Source organism: Oryzias latipes, chromosome 19, assembly GCF_002234675.1.
Source record: "Oryzias latipes chromosome 19, ASM223467v1".
NCBI classification, from domain to species: domain Eukaryota; kingdom Metazoa; phylum Chordata; class Actinopteri; order Beloniformes; family Adrianichthyidae; genus Oryzias; species Oryzias latipes.
The window spans coordinates 16,608,142-16,629,264 of record NC_019877.2 but is presented as its reverse complement, the minus strand read 5'-3'; the positions used below and the strand labels follow the sequence as shown (position 1 = coordinate 16,629,264).

The 21,123-nt window shown below is 41.8% G+C and overlaps 1 protein-coding gene across 9 annotated transcripts; it reads left to right on the top strand.

The window, feature by feature from the left end:
• The first annotated feature begins 683 nt into the window (after nt 1–683).
• LOC105353799 lies at nt 684–11,793 on the top strand. Of its 9 annotated transcripts, none has more exons than XR_002872159.1 (8): nt 684–1,962; nt 5,914–6,102; nt 6,486–6,644; nt 9,729–9,796; nt 9,876–10,021; nt 10,637–10,839; nt 11,173–11,226; nt 11,376–11,793. XR_002872159.1 is itself a non-coding variant. In XM_023949650.1 (2 exons), exons 1-2 carry the CDS (start codon nt 936–938, stop codon nt 5,938–5,940), a joined length of 417 nt encoding a protein of 138 aa, XP_023805418.1. In that variant the 5' UTR covers nt 684–935; the 3' UTR covers nt 5,941–5,990. The 9 variants fall into 9 exon arrangements, 1 of the variants encoding a protein (XP_023805418.1); XR_002872160.1 differs by having other exon boundaries at nt 11,173–11,252; XR_002872156.1 differs by having other exon boundaries at nt 11,019–11,226.
• Nucleotides 11,794–21,123: the final 9,330 nt, after the last annotated feature.

The following is a 21,123-nucleotide window of genomic DNA, read 5'->3' as shown; positions in this document are numbered from 1 at the left end:
GAAAGGTAACGAACATATTTAAATAATGCTCTAAACGTAAGTCCAGGAGAGTCCTAGTCATGTGTCCTGTCAGATCGAGGCATAACGTATCTTACGTCAGCATACAGCCCTTCCAAGGACAGCAGCAACAGCAGCAACATTTTACTATTATTTATCATGCTTGATAAGCTCATAACAATAAATTTATTTCTGTCTTTGAGCTGTTAATTTTTGTTTTTTTTCCTTCTAATCATACATTCTCATAAAAAAAGTAAATTTCTCCGTTAGTACGTTACATTAAGTGTACATATTAGTACCTTTTAGCTTTTGTACCTAAGGATACTGCCCCTGTGACACGTTTGTACCTTTTTCTGAGAGTGTATGCCAGAGTTTCTTAATTCTGGCCCATGGGATCCATTTTCCTGCAGAGTTTAGCTCCAACCTTTATCTAACTTCCCTGCCTGTAACGTTAAACTTTTTAGTGATCCTAAAGACCTTGATTAACTTGTTCAGGTGTGTTTGATTGGGACTGGAGCTGAACTCTGCAGGAAAATGGATCTCGCGGTCAGGGGTGAGAGCCCCTGTTGTAAAAGTAGTTTTTTCTTTAAATATTTTTCAATTAAAGCTATTTTTACACTTATAAATGTCCATTGAAAAATACATTGCTTTTTTTATGTTAAACCCCCAAGCTCACAATTGTAGTATCAGGTGACACAAAGGGGTAGGAACCTTTGTATGGGTGGATTTGTACCTGGAGGGAAGAGCAATAAAAGCGGAACCTGTGTGAAGCTACCAGCGTGTCTCGTGTGTTGGTGATATAAAAATATATAAACTCAGCCACTTGAACATGGTGTCAGAAGTGAACCCAGGAGGGGTTTGAACTGAAGAACTCAGGATAAAAATAATAGTGTGGATTTTGCCGCTCGTAGTCGCCATCGAAGTCCGGGACGGCCGCCATGAGTCGATTCCAGGTACCCCCACCTCAGAAGTTTTCCTTCAAGGCAGATGACTGGCCTAAGTGGATAAAGCGTTTTGAAAGGTTCCGGATTGCGTCTGGTTTGGAGACTCAAGCCGAGGAGAACCAAGTGAACGCGCTGATTTATTCCATGGGGGAGGAAGCCGAGGATATTCTGGTCTCGCTGCACCTGAGTCCGGAGGAGGCAGTCGACTTCCACACAGTCAAGACAAGGCTGGACACTCATTTCGTGGCTCGCAGAAATATAATTTTTGAAAGAGCAAAGTTCAACCAACGACAGCAGGAGATGGAAGAGACGGTCGACAGCTTCCACACTGCGCTGCAATGCCTGGCGGAGCACTGCGGCTACGGCGCTCTTCACAGCGAGATGGTGAGAGACAGATTTGTTGTGGGTTTGAAAGACAAACGGTTATCGGAACAACTACAGATGGATCCAGAGCTGACGTTAGAAAACGCAGTTAATAGAGCACGACAGAGTGAGCAGGTTAAAAGGCAGCAAGAGATGCTTCACAGTAACTTCAGAGCGGATGTGCAAGTGGATGGCGTGCACGCGCGTCAACACGGCGGCGCGCGAGCGAAGACAAGAGCACCGCCAAAAGTAATGACACACACACAGGACACAGTAATTCAGTGCACAAGATGTGGAGATTCAAGAGGACATAGCATGCAGCAATGCCCAGCACGTGAAGCAGTGTGCAATCAGTGCAGGAAAAAGGGACATTATGCAAGAGTCTGCAGAACCAAACAGAGGAAAGACATGAAAATTGCTATGGTGACAGAGGACTCAAATGATGGATTTGCTTTTTTAGGTTCAATGTCTGATAAAAACACAATAAGTCCTTGGATCACAGAAGTGGATGTGAACAGCCATAGCACAGTGTTTAAAATTGACACTGGAGCTGATGTGACTGCAGTTTCAGAGACGTTGTACAAAGGACAGTTTGGCAAGCTGGAGAAGCCAACAAAAGTCTTACGAGGACCAGGAGGTTCACGGTTACAAGTCCAAGGTATGTTCACAGCTAACCTTCACAAAAATAACAAAAACACAAAGGAGGACATCTATGTTGTGAAAGGTTTGAGTATGCCGCTCCTGAGTGGGACAGCAGCTATTGCTCTACAGCTGGTTGCCAGAGTAGAGAACATCATTCTGGACTCCACAGCGACTGTTAAAAGGGAGTTCCCTAGGCTTTTCAGTGGACTCGGAAAAATGGAGGGAGAGTACAACATTGTGCTGAAACCGAACGCTCAGCCTTTCTCTCTGTCCACACCAAGACGCATATCTCTTCCCCTTATGCCAAAGGTTAAGGAGGAGCTGACCCGAATGGAGCAGCAGGGGGTCATCTCAAAAGTAGACCAGCCAACTGAGTGGTGTGCACCCATGGTGGTGGTGCCAAAACGCACAGGCAGGGTGAGGATCTGCACTGACCTAACTGAACTGAATAAATCTGTGTTAAGAGAAAAACATCCTCTTCCGTCTGTTGAAAACACATTAGGGCAGCTGGCTGGAGCCAAAGTATTTTCAAAGTTGGATGCTAATGCTGGATTCTGGCAGATTCCACTATCTAAAGACTCTTCTCTGTTGACTACCTTTATAACTCCTTTTGGACGATACTGCTACAATCGTCTGTGTTTTGGGATCTCGTCTGCACCCGAGCACTTCCAGAAACGAATGTCACGTATCCTGGAGGGTCTCGACGGAGTTTTGTGTCAGATGGATGACGTTCTCATCTGGGGAACCACACAAGAAGAACATGATGAGAGACTGAGAAGAGCATTATCTCGTCTCCAAGAGGCAGGTGTCACATTAAATGACAAATGTGAGTTTTCAAAAAGCAGGATTAAATTCTTGGGTCAGATTATTGAAGGATCAGGAGTCAGCCCAGACCCTGAAAAGGTTAAAGCCATCACAGGCATGCAGGAGCCTACCAATGTGAGCGAGGTGAGACGTTTTCTTGGAATGGCAAATCACCTTGGAAAGTTTTTGCCTCACCTAGCAGAAAAGACACGCCCTCTGAGAGACCTGCTGAGGAAGTCTAACATGTGGAACTGGGGTTCACAGCAGCAGAAAGCCTTTGAGAGTATCAGAGCTGATCTGACGACACCCCCGGGACTCGCTCTGTATAACCCAAATGCTGAAACGCTGGTGTCTGCAGATTCTTCTTCCTATGGGATGGGCGCGGTTCTCCTCCAAAAACAAGAAAATGGAGGATGGAAACCGGTCGCGTATGCGTCCAGAGCTTTGAGCGAAACAGAGCAGCGCTACGCCCAAATTGAGAAGGAGGCGTTGGCCTTGACGTGGGCATGTGAGAGGTTTCAAGAGTTTCTCATCGGGAAATGTTTTCACATGGAAACGGATCACAAACCGTTAGTCCCACTGCTGGGATCAAAGAGATTGGATGAGCTGCCACCCCGCATACAACGCTTACGTATGAGACTGATGAGGTTTTCTTTTACCATCTCTCATGTCGCAGGCAAAAACATCGCAACGGCAGACGTTCTGTCAAGAGCTCCTGTTGGAGGGAATGATTCTGACTTATCGGAGGAAGATATCAACCTGTATGTGGACGCGGTCATAAGCAGCCTACCAGCTACTGAGAGCAGGCTTCAGCAAATTAAGACTCATCAGGAGAATGACGTCATGGTTCAGCAACTCAAAAAGTGCTGCGTGGAAGGATGGCCAGATAAGTTCTCAGCTGACAGATCCCTGCAGCCTTAAGGCCCGTTCACACCGGGACGAATATTCGCCAGGCGTTATTCGCCAGCGTTTTTCGCCACGTTTTTTGTGTTCACACCCAGGCGATTTTCGCTGACGATGAGTGGAGTGAACATGCAATTTCATTCCCTGACATTAGATGGCGCTTAATGTAAAACAGAAATACTCCTGTACACAAGGTGGCGCTGCGCAACTTTACGCTTCTTAAAGTCGCTTTTCACTCAGAAGAAGACAGCAAGTATTTACACGGTTGTCAGAACCAAACAAAGAAAACATGAATATTTCAAGCACCAGTAGCTCCAACTGGTGCTTGGTTCGGGGATGTTTTAGAATGTCCGTCATTATTGCTTCGCGGCTGTGTAGACGCTACTTGGCGTCTATCTTCTTCGCTGGTATGTGTGCTCAGCAAGGCAGTTTTGTGTTTGAGCGCCCCCAAGTTGTGTTTTACTGTAACTTCAGAAGCTCCAGACACGTGAGCAAAAGCGCCGTTCTCATTGGTCGAGTAGATTTCGACGCGACGCGTCGAAAAAAAAAAACGTACCCGAGGCGTTTTTTTTTTTTGACGCTTTAACGCCTGGCGTTTTTTCGCGTCGGTGTGCACACTCTCATTGGGGCCCTTTGTTTAGTCACGAGGCGTTAAACGTCGGCGAAAATCGCCGGCGAAATTCGTCCCGGTGTGAACAGGCCTTTACTTGCAGTACTCAGGAGATCTCTCAGTTCACAGCGGTTTGCTACTTTACGGTAGCAGAATAGTGATTCCTGCATCACTGAAGAAGGACATTCTTTCAAAGCTGCATGAAGGACATCTGGGGATAACCAAATGCAGAGCAAGAGCCAAGCAGTCAGTTTGGTGGCCAGGTCTCAGTAAAGAGTTAACAGAAATGATAGAAAAATGTGATGTCTGTGCTCGTGAGAGAACAAACCTGAGGGAAACTTTAATTCCTACTGAGTTTCCTACAAGACCATGGTCCACAGTAGGAGCAGACCTGTTTCAGTTTGGTTCACAGCATTACTTGATTGTGGTGGACTATCATTCCAGGTATTTTGAGGTGGCCAAGCTGACATCTACAACATCTGAAGGTGTTATTGAACACTTTAAATCTGTGTTTGCACGACACGGCATTCCGGATGAGGTGCGCACGGATAATGGACCACAATTTAGTTCTGAGCACTTCCGTAATTTTGTGCGCTGCTGGAACTTCAAACACGTGACTTCAAGCCCGCATTTCCCACAGAGCAACGGTGAGGCGGAACGAGCTGTGAGAATCTTCTCAAGAAGTCTGGGGATCCATATCTTGCTCTCATGGCTTATCGTTCTGCGCCTCTAGCAAATGGATACAGCCCTGCAGAACTTCTGATGGGCAGAAGGATAAGGACGACTGTTCCTATGATTTCTTCTCAGCTTAATCCAGAAGGTGCGGATATGAAGCGGCTGAGGAAGATTGAGCAGAAGTACAGACAAAAGCTTCAGCAAGATTATAACAGCAGACACAGAGCACATGATTTGTCTCAGTTACAGCCTGGAGATCATGTGTGGGTTAAAGGTCTGCAGGAGAGGGGCACGGTTGTTTCTGCTGCAAATACTCCAAGGTCGTACGTCATAGATACACCAAAGGGGGTCCTGCGGAGGAACAGATACCACCTTTCACCAACTCCTGTGGCTCCAGAAACACCTGCTCTTTCTCCCCCGCAAGATACGAGAGGAAGTGTGGCCCCTGAAGAAAACGAGTTGGAACAGGAGACTTCAGTGTCTGAGAGACGGTTTCCAGTAAGAGCCAGGGCGCCGCCAGCGTACCTAAAGGACTATGTTTGTTCAAACAATAGGAACTGAGTGAGTTCTGGGGCAGAATAATCCCCACACTCAGATTGAGGATCTGAGTAGTCTATCTCATTCCTCATAGATAGAAGTTTGTGGTTTTATGTTGAAATGCATGGAGTTGTTAATGGGTTCACTAGGATGTGCACTTCATGTTGGTTATGTGTATGAACACTTTACAGAGGAGCAGTGCAGTGTTACTGCTGAGAAATCTTTTTGTTATGTTACCCTGACGTTCTTCATTTAAGAAAGGGGGATGTAGTATCAGGTGACACAAAGGGGTAGGAACCTTTGTATGGGTGGATTTGTACCTGGAGGGAAGAGCAATAAAAGCGGAACCTGTGTGAAGTGTGTTGGTGATATAAAAATATATAAACTCAGCCACTTGAACAACAATGATTATACTTTTTTTCTCTCTTCTTTTTTCAGAAAATGAAGTGGATGGGTAAACAATAGAATGTGGCCTCACAGAGAACATGATCTCATATTTATTTCAGAGCTCCTTTTAAAAAAACAGGCCAAGTTTGAAAAATTTGTACACGAAATGAGGGAGGTGGTAACAATACCACCAGAAACCGTGCCAGCAGAATCCTTTCAAAAAACTTCGACTACAGAAATGTAAGTATAACATTGAGTATTATGTATTTATTATATTGGTCCAATGTTTAGTCGACCGATATAGATTTTTTTTTTTATGCCTGATGCCGATATCTTAGAAAGTAGGCTGGCCAAGCAGCACACAGAAAGAAACTCAGTTAACATATTGTGCTAAACATTCCAAATGTGGGGGTTTTATATTTATAATATATGATGCAGTTAAGGTTAGGCTGGAACAATGTGTAAATGTAATTGGTTATGTAAACGGACTTGCAAGAAATGTGTCTATTCATCCCGCTGTTTATATTCAGCTGTTATTACAAAAAAATATGTTCCTTATGGTGGCTAATCATTAATATTAATACTAATGCAAGTTCTTAACTACTACCCCATCCTCTCTGCAGAAATGCAACAAGTGGTAGACTGCCTTCTGGATTTGCCATTCCACCATTTCCTAGAGATCTTCAGGCCAAGCTTGATAACAAAGAACCATGCCATAAGTCCTCTAAGGATAGACACAGAATTATTAGAGTTCTTCATGAAGCCATGATAGAACACACAATGTAAGTCAGCAACTTGAAAAGCAAGATAAATAATTTGACTGCATATATGAAGCAATTCTTTGTTGACATGCATTTAAAGTATTTGTTATTTAAAAGTAATACAAATTAAAGATAATTGTATTATTTAAAGAAGTTCCTAATGGGCCAGCTGGTTTTTAATTAAAACGTTCAGGTATCCAACCAATGCAGAATTTGTGCAGGTGGCAAAATCACTTATCTTGAAATATCCTTTCCTAAAGGATCTTGAAAGGAATGGCTATGTAAGTTACAAGCAATGGACTTTATATCATGTGAAATTATTTTACCACTGTAAATAAGAGTTACAAAAGGTCATTGTTCCAATAATGATATGATCCTAAATATAGTTTACATCAACAATTTTAAATATCAAAAATTGGTGGTTCTGTTTATATGCGTTCACAAAAATGACGTCAAAGTCTCTTGGATGTTTCCCTCATGTGTTAGCACACTTGGGATCAGTCCCTCAAACACAAATTTAAAGCTTAGCGTGCACCTCTGGTCCATGATCATGAGGTAAGAATGAGTAAGGAGAAGTTTGGGCACAAGAAAGTGAGACTCTCTGGACAATCTCCAGCAGCCTGTCGCAGATCTGAGTTAGGGGTAAGTGGATTCCTGTAGTTCAAACCGTTTATTAGTCAAGAGCCAAATTCAATAAGACATCTGAAAAGTAATTGAATTAGGGCTGTGTTTGTCATCATCACAAATACTAAGTGTTTTTAACCTTTTGCTTACTTTAGTTTTCATAAATTTAAATACATATAAGTACAAGCAAAACCATACATTTACAGTTTGTAAAATACATGCTGATGTCTAAGGAAATGTTTATAATGATCCTTACAAATATAATCTGACTACGTTTTTATTGATATCATATACAGATTGTGTAGGTAACTATGAAGTTTACACTGTTCTATAAGTACTGAGATTGATTCATAACTTAGTTTTGTGAACTAGTCATCAGTTTTTTAGTCAGTGCAGTACTATTATCTAGAGTCTCTAGGACAATAATGTTTCAAAAAAAAACGTTAAACATTTGCATTTGGATGACTAAATTTTTAAACTGGTCATTTTTTAATGTCATTTACATAGTGGACCCAAAAGTCTATAAACCCTAAAAAAAAGCCCAGAACTTGTCAAAACTGTAGTAAATTAGTCATAATTTCATTCTAAACAAGCATGCAAAAATTTAAGAGCGATTGGGCAAAAACTAACACTAAAATGGTTATAATGGTTAAAAACACAGTTTTGTTGTACAAATTGCAATTATAACCACTAGATGGCAGTGGAAGACCAATAATAGGCTAATTTAATGTCCTAAAAAAGTATTACGGATTAATGCTAAGACTCTAAATCAGTGGCCCCCAACCCCCGGGCCGCGTACCGGCACCGGTCCGTGGGTCACCTGGTACCGGGCCGCAGAGAAAGAATAAATAACTTACATTACTTGCGTCTTATTTAATTCGGAATCTCAAAGATGTTTTCGTTGAAAAACTGTTTCTGGGCGTAGTAACGTATGCAAGCATCAATGTTGGAAAGGGGCAATTCAAACTACTCATGACTTCGCTTTTTCCTTTTTGTTATCGTGCAAAGTCGGTTGATGTGTGTGTCACCATGTTTATTATCATGAGTTTTTGGAAGCAGTAAAATTGTTCATGGGAGAAAAGAACAAAACGTACACTGCAAAAAACCACCATCTTAATTCTTGAAAAAAGTACTTGTTTTTAGTAGAAATTGACTAGAAATAAGTCAAATTATCTGCCAGTGTAAATTTTACTTAAGATGTCTTGATTTAAGAAAAAATATCTAACCCTTAGTAAATGGGTTAAATGTTGAAATCTTTTATTCATATTCAATTTTTTTATTCAACTTACAAATTGAGATTTATCCTGGGGAAAATTAAAAACTCTTCCTGATCTGACAAAAATTGTCTCCCTTTTTAACAAGTTGAAGCTTTTCAAAGTGCACAGACACCTGACTGAGCATGCCTGTGTGAATAGTGTGGCGACCAGGGGGTTAGCCCCGCCTTCAGCCCCTCATGGGAATTGGGGAATCTTGGGTGTAAAACCATTAGTGAGGTGGCTATGAGCAGAAGTGAGGTTCATGGTGTTTGGGTACTGGCAGTTGAATCCAAGTAAGTACAATGCTGAGCTAGTAGAAAGCAGGTGTCTTGTGTCTACTTGTGTCTTTGCTTCTGGGGTGAACAAGCTGAGTCATTTCAATATTCATAAACATGCCATCAATCTAATGATTTTCATGACAAAGACCTATCATAAAACTATAAATAAAAAAAATCTTAAAGAATTATTGTTTTTTTTACTGAAAGTTAAAATACAACTTGAAACAAACACAAGTACAATACTTGCTGTTGTGTTGTAAGGAGAGGAGTGTTTAATGGAAAGTAATATGGCTTTAATTGCGCGTTTGTGCAAGTCAGTGTGATGTGTTTTACTGTCAGTCATACATCCAGGTTGGCCAAGATTTTCTTAAAGTGCTTTAACCCCAGTAATCACTGCTTGCAGTTGTATTTTTTATCATTTTTAATATGGACTTTTAAATTTGATCCAATAGGTGGTTGCTGTTATTGGTGCATCATCCGTTGAGGGTCATGTGAATGTCCTGCATATCCAGTACAGCAAGGTGCGACCAGACACCTTGGTGGTCAAAGACTGAATGCAGCGAACCTTTGCATGGCGAAGAAGGGAGATAAGAGATGGAATGACTGTGGAGGATATACAATACATAAACAACATCACCAGAACTGTTCTGAGTCACTTCACAAGCATTTAACCATTTAATTTGAGTTTTGTGATCTGGTTTGGAACCGAAATTGGTACAGAGAACCGTGGATTTTCACTGGTACCAGTGGAAAGCTACACCGCTAAAGACGAGCTTTGGCTGGTATTTTTGTTAGAATAGGAGATGCAGGAGTAGCCATTTGGCCGATTAAATCCATGAAAGATTTGTTGATACCTTTGATACGAGAAATAAGATCTTCTTGGACAGAGGTGATGCGGGTAATGGCGCTGTACAGGAGTTCTAAATATAATCCGTGTTCGTTAACAGCGAGGCGGAGTCCTTCTGGGTCAGCTGCGTCCGGGAGTTGGCCAGTTCGTTCTGTCATGATACTGCAGGTGGGTGGAACCCAGATGCTGAAACCCAGAACGAGGACAGGTGAATTTTGGGATAAGAAGACTTTGTTTGTTTCTCCAGAGATGAGGTTGATCGAGGCAGGAAGCGATCCGGACGTGGACGTGACTGATGGCGTGGCTGGAGGGCTTAATGCAGTTAGCGTTTGCCGTGGTGTCTTCCAGGTTCCTGGGCGGCTGAGTGGATGATCCACGCTGACTTCACTCGTGGTAGGTTGATGATCCTGGGACAAGGAGCATAAGGTTAGAGCGAGAACGAAGCAAAGCATGAGGTTACTGAGCATGACTTTGACCAGGGCTAGTCACCATAAGGGGCAACGAACTGGCGTTGAACTGAAGGATGAGGTCTCCTTATAAAACAGCAAGGCAGATGATGAGAGTGGAGTCAGCTGGTGGTAATCAGGGAAGCAGCAGGCAGAGCTGGAGGGGGAGGAGTCTGACAGGGACCATGACATATTTAATAGAATCAAATAAACACAAAGAAAAAATAATTTTATGATCTTTTATATTCCTAACTACTCAGTGTTTTAACAGGGCCTGTTAGGATGAACAAAGAGCTGATTTCCTGGAGATGGAAAATGTTTTTAGATCAGTTAATGAGGGCAATTTCCCACGGGACACTTGACCATCTCGCACGGCACACTAGTGTGCCGCGGCACACTGGTTGAAAAACACTGCGATAGATGATAGTATTGTGTATCAACGATAATAGATAGCAGATGTCTGTCGATAGTCAAGGCAATTTTAGGCTCATTCTCCTATTAATGTATTAAATATTTATTATTATCATTATTATAAGGTGGCTTATTATAATTTGGCTATCAGATTAAAGTTGCAACACAGCAAACCGGACCAAGAAACCACAACTCTTCAAAGAAAACACGGCACTGCTCCTGTAAAACAAAGACGGTTGGAAAACCTGGACCGGATCCCCTCCACAAAGGACTGGATATAGGAAACAACGTCCAACGTCCCAGGAACCCGGAACGGATTTCTAAGGAGTACTGGACTGAACAAGAAAACAAAAGGTACTCAGGAGAACTAGACTGTGTGGCCTTGCTTTCTAACTTCATTTCAGCAATATCCTCCTAAAGTAACAGTGACAATAAAAGAATTTAAACGAACTTTGGGCTTTTGTGTGTGTAAAGAGCAGAGGGTGTGGATAACATCCTTTGTGACAATGGATTTTTTTTGTATCTTATGTCAGGAGAGAGACCTGACTGGCACCTCAAAGAAAAGTCATCCACAAACTGTCACAAGAGAAGCATGTTTTTTCCTGTGCTGGATATTATTATGATTATTTATTTATTTTTAATGTAATTATTGGCCAGGACTTACTTATTTATTTTATTTTACAATAGATTCTGAATTTCGTGCAGCAATGATTCTGCTGCCCCACATCTTTAAAGAGAAAGGTGAGAGCTTTATCAGACTTGAAGAGGTATGAAACTGTTTAACTCTCACTTTGTAATGCTCTGCTACATGTCCAGTTATGCATTTCTGACAGATGTTGCATTGTTTTACTGATGGATGTCAACACTTTTTTTTTCTTTTCATTTCACAGTGTGATGCAGATACTCCATACCCAACCATACAGCTGGTGGAAACTGACTGGAAAATGGCTTTCTCCAAGAGGGTTCAAGGCTTTGTCAAAGTGGATGGTGTGGAGGTATGCATGGCAATAGGAGTTGAAGAAGGGATAATTGCAGCCTTTCAGTGCTTACTATGTTTTCAACTTGGCTTATCCACCCTACATGAAAAATACACTGACCTTTCTGCAGCATGCCATTGCAAAGATTACTGAGGTGGGTGGCAAGCCCCTTCCAATAACTATCACCAGAATAATTAATGTCCTGTGCTAAAAATGCCACAACTATATCGATGCACGGTGGCGCAGTGGTTAGCGCTCCTGCCTCACAGCAAGAAGGTTCAAGTCCCGGCTAGGGGACCTGAACCAGAACATCAATGGGGGACCTTTCTGTGTGGAGTTTGCATGTTCTCCCCGTGCATGCGTGGGTTTTCTCCAGGATCTCCGGCTTCCTCCCACTGTCCAAAAACATGCTTCATAGGTTGATTGGCAACTCTAAATTGACCATAGGTGTGAGTGTGAGAGTGAATGGACGTGTGATTGAGGATATTCTACCCTGCGACAGATTGGCGACCAGTCCAGGGCATCCCTTGCCACGCCCAAGTGGCCGGGATAGGCTCCGGCAACCCCGTGACCCCGAAAGGGAAAAACGGTCAAGAAGATGAATGAATAAATGAATATATCGATACACAAGGTGTAGAAGAAAAACCTTCACTTTAATGAAACTAATTCAACGTGTTGGTCTGGTTCACAACCATGAACCCAATTTCAGCATCACTTGTGGACTGAATAACTGTAAGTCATCTTTTACAATATATGAGTCTTTCAGGTGTCACGTCAATCGAAAACATAGGAAGCTTGTTCTGCCTCATGAGGATATGGATGCTACTGAATACATGGACAATGACAATGATTTTGAAAACATGGACTGTCACTATGATCTGGAGAATACCAGTGAGCTACATCAATGATTGGACCTTACTTTGGTGCATCCGTTTCGAGGCTAAGCATCAGTATTTTAAGACTGTTGCTAGCAGCTGTAGAAATGTCATTAACATTTCCAGAACCTTAAGTGAGAGGCACCAAATGAAACAATGCTGGGAATTTTCCCAGCACAATATCCTTGATGAATTTGAGATGGTAGTAGGTAGGAGTATAGAGACACCGTTTTCATTGCTCCCTTTAGACCTACAGAAAATTTTTTCAAACGTACATGGAGATGAGGATTTCAACATTCAGCGTGTTTCAAATTAGACTGTTGACAGTGTGAAGTACGCTTTAAAAGACGTATTCATAGTTAACTATGTCCATGCAGAGGAAATTCCTATGTTTTTCCAAATTAAAACATTTTAAATGTCAATACTGTAGGGTTTCTGTGTGGCAAGTTTTTAATACCGGTGTCATATGATTCACACTTTCATGCATACACAGTAAAAGTTGACTTGGAATAGAGTGTTATGAAACCAGGACAAGAGATGGACTTTCAGGCCCTTGACACGTACTCTGCTGATGACAAATTGTTTGTTGTCCTCAAGAATGTTTTGAAACTTATTGAAATGTGTACTGTTGGAAAAAATATTGCTTTATAACTCTTGATGTTCAAAACTGTTTTTAGAAAATGTAGAATGCAGTAGAAATATGTACTTAAAATGAGGTCTAGTGCTACTTTTGTTGATGTCACAAGTTTTATTTCATGGTTTAGAAAAATGGTTAATGAAATGCTATGTACTGTTTACAATTGATCAAATGTTAAAGTTATAGTTACAATGAATGCAGTGTGAACTGAAGGAAAAATATAGATTTTTCATTATTGTAAAATTGCAAATGTTTGTAAATATATGCATCCTGTTGTGACACTGTGGAGCTTAAAACATTCATACTGTGAAAAATGTCAGAATTTTAACTGTTTTGAATGTTTAATAAATGCGATAAACAGTATACTGGTCTTTTAATGTGCTGTATCTAGTACATATTTGCCATCAAAGGGTACAAAAGGCTTGCCACTGGGGTAGTACCCTTAAAAGAACAAATTTGCACCTTTTTTAAAGGTACATTATGGTACTATAGCACTATAAGGTACAATTGAGTCCACAGAGGTACATATTTGTCTTTGAAAGCTACATACTGAAAGGGTACAGATACATACCAATATGAAAGGGTACAACAGGTGTACCCTTGAGGGTACTGCCACAGTGACAAGCCATTGTACCTCTAAAAGTACAAATCTTGCACATTTTTTCTGACAGTGTAGTGACAGAAAAAGAAGAGTGAGCACTGACATCATCGCCCCGCTTCCTCCCTGGAACTGCTGACTGGAAATGATTTATGCAACAGCTTTTGTGAGGTGGATGTGAAAACGAGAATGCAATCCCCTCTTTCCATTATCGCTTTAATTACATCACAGAATAAGCGTTGTCCTTCATCGAATGTGATGACATACCAGACAATCGGGAAGAAATACCAACACCAGAGGCTGCCTTACACCATCAACATCTCCAGTCTATTGCCAATGACATTCCTCCATTGGATAAGAATGCCAAGATTCTTCTTCTGCTTGGCAGAGACATTCTTCAAGTCCACAAGGTGAGAGAGTGGAAAAATGGTCCAGGAAACTCACCCTTTGAACAGAGACTTGACCTAGGATGGGTGTTGGTTGGTGATGTGTGTTTAGGTAAAGTCCATAAACCAATCATTCACAGCTACAAAACCAACCTTCATTTTTCAGACCTTGCACATTTTTTCTGACAGTGTAGTGACAGAAAAAGAAGAGTGAGCACTGACATCATCGCCCCGCTTCCTCCCTGGAACTGCTGACTGGAAATGATTTATGCAACAGCTTTTGTGAGGTGGATGTGAAAACGAGAATGCAATCCCCTCTTTCCATTATCGCTTTAATTACCCAATCAATCAGCCCCATCTTAAACCACAGCTTTTCCCCCAGTCGCTGCCACGCTGGCGCAGCCAATGACTCATTTGGTCTGACAGTCTTCAAAAGAACTGTAGATGATGAAAAACTATCCCTCTCAACAGAGGATGAACGATTTCTAAAAATAATGGACAGAGAAGTTTTTCAAGACGAGACACAATCTTGGGTGGCCCCACTTCCATTCAAATCACAAAGACCACTTTTGCCAAACAACCATGAAGAAGCCAAGAACCGACTTTCTTCTTTGCAATAAAAAAATGAAAGCAATAAACTGATTCTTCATCTTCGGCTTACGTTCCAGTGTGCGTACACTGGAACGTAAGCCGAAGATGAAGAATCAGTTTATTGCTTTCATGCAGAAGATGTTTGACCAAAACCACGCAGAAATGGCCCCTCCACTGCCTAAAGGAAAGGAGTGTTGGTACCTACCAATGTTTGGAGTTTACCACCCTCGAAAAACCTGAACAGATCAGAGTCGTGTTCAACTCTAGCGCACAATTCAAAGGTATCTCTCTAAACAATGTCCTGCTCACCGGACCCAACCTGAATAACAATCTGTTAGGAGTTCTCTTACGTTTTAGAAGAGAAAAGGTAGCTGTCATGGCAGACATAGAGCAGATGTTCCATTGTTTTGTTGTAAGAGAGGATCACAGAGATTTCCTGCGCTTTTTGTGGTATCGCAATAATGATCCCACCAAAGACATTGTTGAATACAGAATGCGAGTTTATGTATTTGGCAATAGCCCTTCACCAGCAGTAGCGATTTCTTGTCTCAGAAGAGCTGCAATGAAAGGAGAGCAACTGTATGGATCAGACATCCGGAACTTTGTGGAAAGAGAGTTCTATGTGGATGATGGGCTGATTTCAAGACCTACTGAAAAAGAGGTCCTTTCATTGCTGAAGAAAACTCAAACCTCTCTATCAAAGTCCAACTTAAGACTCCATAAGATCACTTCCAACAGCAAAGAGGTGTTGAAAGCCTTCCCAGAAGAGGATCATGCAAAGAACATCAAAGACCTCTTTCTGGATGAGGAAGTCTTTCCAACACAACGAAGTCTTGGGTTGAGCTGGGAGGTCAAGAAAGACACCTTCACCTTCCAGGTATCCATTGATGACAAACCATTCACTCGTCGTGGAGTTCTCTATACTGTGAACAGTCTGTTCGACCCCCTGGGTCTTGTTGCTCGAGTCACAATTCAGGGAAAATTCCTCCTAAGAGAAGTGACAAAGGAAGGAAGTGATTAGGATGATCTTCTTCGACAAGACAAATGGAACATGTGGAAAATATGGAGAGATTCACTTCAAGAGCTCAAAAAAGCCTACACAAAGGCATTCCTTTCAACGCCAAGAAAAATGAGATATGCATCTTCTCAGATGCCTCAACCAAAGCCATTGGAGTGGTAGCATATCTCAGAAAAACCCAAGAAAATGGTGAAATTCATGTGGGATTTATTGCTGGAAAAGCCAAGTTAACACCTGTATCTGAACCCACTATTCCTCTTTCGGAGTTGTGTGCTGCTGTACTAGCTGTAGAAATGGCTGAATACATCACAGAAGAAATCGACATCCACCTTAGTGCAGTGACCTTCTATTGTGACAGCAAGGTAGTACTGGGATACATACACAACCAGTCCAAACGTTTCTATATGTATGTGCACAACAGGGTCCAAAGAATTCAACAGTCCACTGAGCCAAAACAGTGGGAATATGTGCCTACTGAACATAACCCTGCAGATCATGCTTCCAGGTCAGTCCAAGCCTCGCAGCTTGTTGAAACCAACTGGTTTACAGGTTCACCCTTTCTTTACAAGGTCCAGTTAACCAATGAGCTCCAAGAGACCTTTGAGCTTGTTAACCCAGACTTGGATGTCTAAATTCGACCTCAAGTTACAAGTTCTGTGACTAATCTTGTTGAGAAGAAGACTCTCAATCCTGACAAGTTTACAAGATTTTCTTCCTGGAAATCCCTACAAAGGTCAGTTGCTTCCCTTATCCACATTGTGCATTCCTTCAAAGTGAAGAATAAGGTTTGTCATGGCTGGCATTGGTGTCCGAAGCCTCGCACTGTCAGTGAGTTGTCCACAGCATCTACAGTGGTTCTTCTTTCAGTTCAAATTACTTCCTTTCCATCTGAATGGGAAGTTCTTGCCAAGGGAGAAGTTATAAATAAAATAAGTCAGCTTGTCAAGCTGAACCCTGTCAAAGGTCCGGATGGCTTGATGAGGATAGGAGGCAGGTTGGACTCAGCGAATCTAAGTGACAGTGAGAAACATCCAGTCATTCTACCAGGGAAACACAACGTTTCTCCCTTGCTGATAAGGCATTATCATGAACAAGTGCAGCATCAAGGCAGAAGCTTCACTGAAGGGGCTATCCGAGCTGCAGGCACATGGCTGATTGGTGGAAAGAGGTGTATCAGCAGCATTCTGCATGGATGTGTTGCATGCAGGAAGCTCCAAAGAAAAACTGAAACTCAGAAGATGTCCAATTGCCACCGGAACGACCAAGTGTATCACCGCCATTTACATACACTGGATTGGACGTTTTTGGTCCCTGGCTTGTTACAGCCAAGCGAACCAGAGGCCTGGCCAACTCTAAGCGCTGGGCAGTCCTTTTCACATGCTTGAGTACACGTGCTGTCCATATTGAAGTGATTGAATCCATGGACACTTCCTCTTTCATCAACTCTGAGAAGGTTCTTTACCATTCGTGGCCCTTCCAAACAACTGCATTCTGATTGTGGGACTAACTTTGTTGGTGCTTCTAAAGAACTGGAATTCCGCAAGGTGTTGAAGGAGTCAAAGGTCCAGATGTATTCAAACAGCCAAGGTTGTACGTGGTACTTTCATCCACCTCACTCATCACACATGGGTGGTGCATGGGAACGCATGATAGGCGTCACAAGGAGAATATTGGATGCAATGCTGATGCATACCCACTCTTCCAGCTTGTCTCATGAAGTTCTTTGTACGTTGCAGGCAGAAGTGACGGCCATCATCAACTCTCGTCCCCTCGTTCCAGTTTCATCAGATCCGAATGCTCCGGAGTTGCTTACACCAACAATGCTATTTACTCAGTGTTATGCACCCTAGGTCTAAGGGTGTGGGGGCATAACAAAGATGAATCAAATAAGAAAAATGACCCAAAAATGCAAAACGTAAGCCCTAAAACAATTCCCACCTAATTTAATAAAGCTGCCAAAACCAATTTCCGTACTAATAAGGGTTTATTGTCCTACATGTAAAGGTGACAAAAGGAAAGAAAAAGGAGCATCAACTTCAGGGTGAACACAGGCCAAAATAATAAACAAAACAGAACTAACTCAAAAGAAAAATCCTGATACAAATTACCAATAAGTTAAGCTTCACCAAAAGAGTCTACACAGCCAAAAGGCCTCACACAGATTTGTCAATGGAGAGGGAGTACAGACAGTCAAAACCTCCAGCTAAAGATTTCTTTCTCCCCCCCCCCCCCCCCCCCCCATTGAGGCAGTGGAGATGTCAGGGTTTTAAAGTCTCATCCTCCAATCATGTGCCGCCATCAATCATCCTCCCTCCAATCCTGAGCAGCAGCACTAGTCACTTGTCCTCCAATCATGGGCAGCCACAAGGCCTTAGTGCAGCCATCCAGGTCGCCTGAAAAAAAAAGAACAGAACCTACACACATACAAAAGTACTTTCACCCCCCTACACAAACTCTGTATATACAAAACATTAAATACAAATAAAAAACATACACAAATACGACAAGGGTCGTGACACTCAGAAACAAAGCGTACCACCTTCTCTGGGGAACTTTACAGAGAAGGATTTGTACAAGCGACAATGGTGTCAAGTTCAATGTTTGGCAGACCAGTTTTGGAGCCGATGCAGACGCAAATTCTTGCAGACTCTCCAAGTTCGACGCAAATGGCAAAACGCAAGTCCAAATGTTGAAGAAGGAGATGTTGTTTTGATGAAGGATGCTGGAACGTGCCGAAACGACTGGTCTATGGCTCTTGTGACAAGAACCTTTCCTGGACGCGATGGACATGTCACGGCTGGAGGGACGGAAACCCAAGTGCAGATAGAAATCAGGCTGAGACTCAGGAATGCGCTTAGGGGGCGATTTAATGCTAACAGAAAGCGCCACAATGTGGGATCACAAAAACACAAAAAACTCCTCAAGAGAGGGAAAACTGCAAAAGGCAAAAAAAGGGAACAACTAAGCTCAGAAAAAGGCCAAAGGACAAAACAGACCTCAGTGTCGGCTGAGTAGGAAAACCACTGACTTAACAGGGACGCACCGACACTGAGGACTGAGTAGCATCAACTTAAATAAGCATGATTGCAAAGTGCAGGCAGCTGTGCACTCCTCCACAGAGAAGACCAGGCAGGAAAGGGAGGGGCCATCCAGGAGGAGCGACAGCTGACCTGCAAAACACAGACAGTCAGGAAACAGAACAGAAAAAACACCACACTGTGTCAGGACATGTCCGCAAGATTGAACTCAAAACTGTACAGGATGGTTCTGCTCGAATGTTTTTTAGACCCATTACTGAGGTTGTATTGCTCGTCAAGAAATAACTGAAATAGACTGTTGACATGATAGTTAATATATGACATCATTACAGATGCCAGGCGGGGAGTCTTCTGCCCCCGGTTTGTTTGCCTCTATTTAATTAGATTTCTCTTTATTCTGAAGTCATGTTTTGTTCATACTTTTATTTTGAAGGCCATTTTTGAGCTCATGAGAGGAAGTCAATGTCAGCCATGTTAATTCAGTCTTTGCCATGCAGTTTTGTCAACTGTCGCCATCCTGCTTCTGTTTGTGCCAGAGACCTCATTGTCTGTAAGTTTTGGTTTAAGTTAATTAATATAATTCTGAATATAGTCTTATTTGTCTCTTTTCTTCAAGTTTGTATGTTAGATTAGCAGCTGTGTTGTACGACTGAATTTTAGGGCCACCATTCTGGCCAACATGACGAGATTAAAGTCGTCATGTCTACTTTAATCTCGTCATGACGAGAAAAAACTCGACACAAAGTTTCGAGTAAAAAACTCGTCTTGTCGAGATAAAAGTCGAAATAAAGTTTTGAGATAAAGTCGCAATGCTGCGCGCGAGAGAAAAAAACTCGTAAATTTACGAGATTGTTCGTGGAAGTGAGCATGCAGAGCAGCAGGTGAACGCCGTGCAGCGGCAGAGCAGACCGACTAAACTCAGTTGAACAGGTGAGCTGAATGTTTATTGATAACGTTCCAAATGTCTGGAAGCTCATTTGTTTGATTTACAATTTATTAAAGTTTTATTTATTGATGGTTGGTTTGCAGGATCTCTGCAGCCCGATGAAGCCATCGGGTGTCCCTGCAGCTGTTTGCTTGAATCCTTTCTTCCTCCACCAAAGACAAGATCTCTATGTTTGTGTGATGCTTCCATCTGAGGAGGAGAAGCACTTTTTGCCGTTTTCAACGTTGTAATGCTAATATAACAGACTATTTTTATTCATCTTTGTTTTTTAATGATCAAACGGGTCGCTTCATCTGCAGGAGGGGGCGTATGTAACACTGTTTACTTCCGCATTGGTGATCGGATGACAGATTCATGACGTAATGTGACAGATGAACTTCAGGTTATGTGAATGAAAAGGAGAATAAAGGCTGCAGCGATCCTCTACACCCAAACGTGTCTCTGAGCTCCTTATTTTACAGATGAAAGTCCGCTTTACTGACACCGAACCCTGGAAAGACGGCTACACGGAAAATAATCTGATTTTGAGTCGCCAAAAGACTCAGAATGTCTTTGTTTTAAACCTATAATCCGGAAATAAAGCTTCACAAAACGCTCCACATATTTCATCTTCAAGATAGGCTCCGATAAACAGACAACTTCGGGGTTTTTCTCCTTGTTAATCTATGAATTTTTTCCCAAAGATTTACGAGATTTTATCGCCTAATAAAATTACTTTTTTTTTGGTGGCCATAAAACTCTGTCGTAAACTCTTAAATACAAAGCCACTAGCTCACTAACATTAGCCATAACACTGAATACTCCTGAAAGACTCAGCTTCACTGCTTTCGCGCAACATTGCGACTTTAATCTCGAAACTTTATTTCGACTTTTATCTCGACACGACGAGTTTTTTCTCGAAACTTTGTGTCGAGTTTTTTCTCGTCATGACGAGATTAAAGTCGACATGACGACTTTAATCTCGTCATGTTGGCCAGAATTTTTTTTCCTCACCGTGGCCCTAAAACTCCGTCGTAGTGTTGTCATGCTGGAGTTGACTCTAAAAACAATATTGCTGAGTATTGCTATACTCATGTTTAGACATTTTATTTGACAATTATATTCTTATGTGTTTGCAGTTTTATTCTTTGTTGAATGCTGAAAATAAACAGAGCTTGGATGCTACTCCCTGACTCGACGTCTTTCAGCAAGAGTTAGGCTTACTGCTAAATCACATTAGAAACATATGAGGAGAGCAGGAAAAGCGTTGTTGAAGTAGAACACGGAAAAGCATTTTGGAGGATTTATTTTCAATTTTATTTTTTAGTCAAACGATGTAGTTACATTGTGAAAATAAAAAGGATTTCTGTTAATCCATTTTAAATGTCTAATTAGATATTTCTAGTTTAAATTTGGTATACATTTACTAGAGAACCTTTTGAAAATGAAATGTCTTTATCATTTTAATTAAGTGACAGAATGAGCGGTGTTGAAGAAAAAGGGTTATTCCAGGAAAATGTGCCCAATTCGACATGAAAGATTTTTCATTATTAACCAAAATGTTTCCTTTTTTTAATATGTTATTAGTTATTG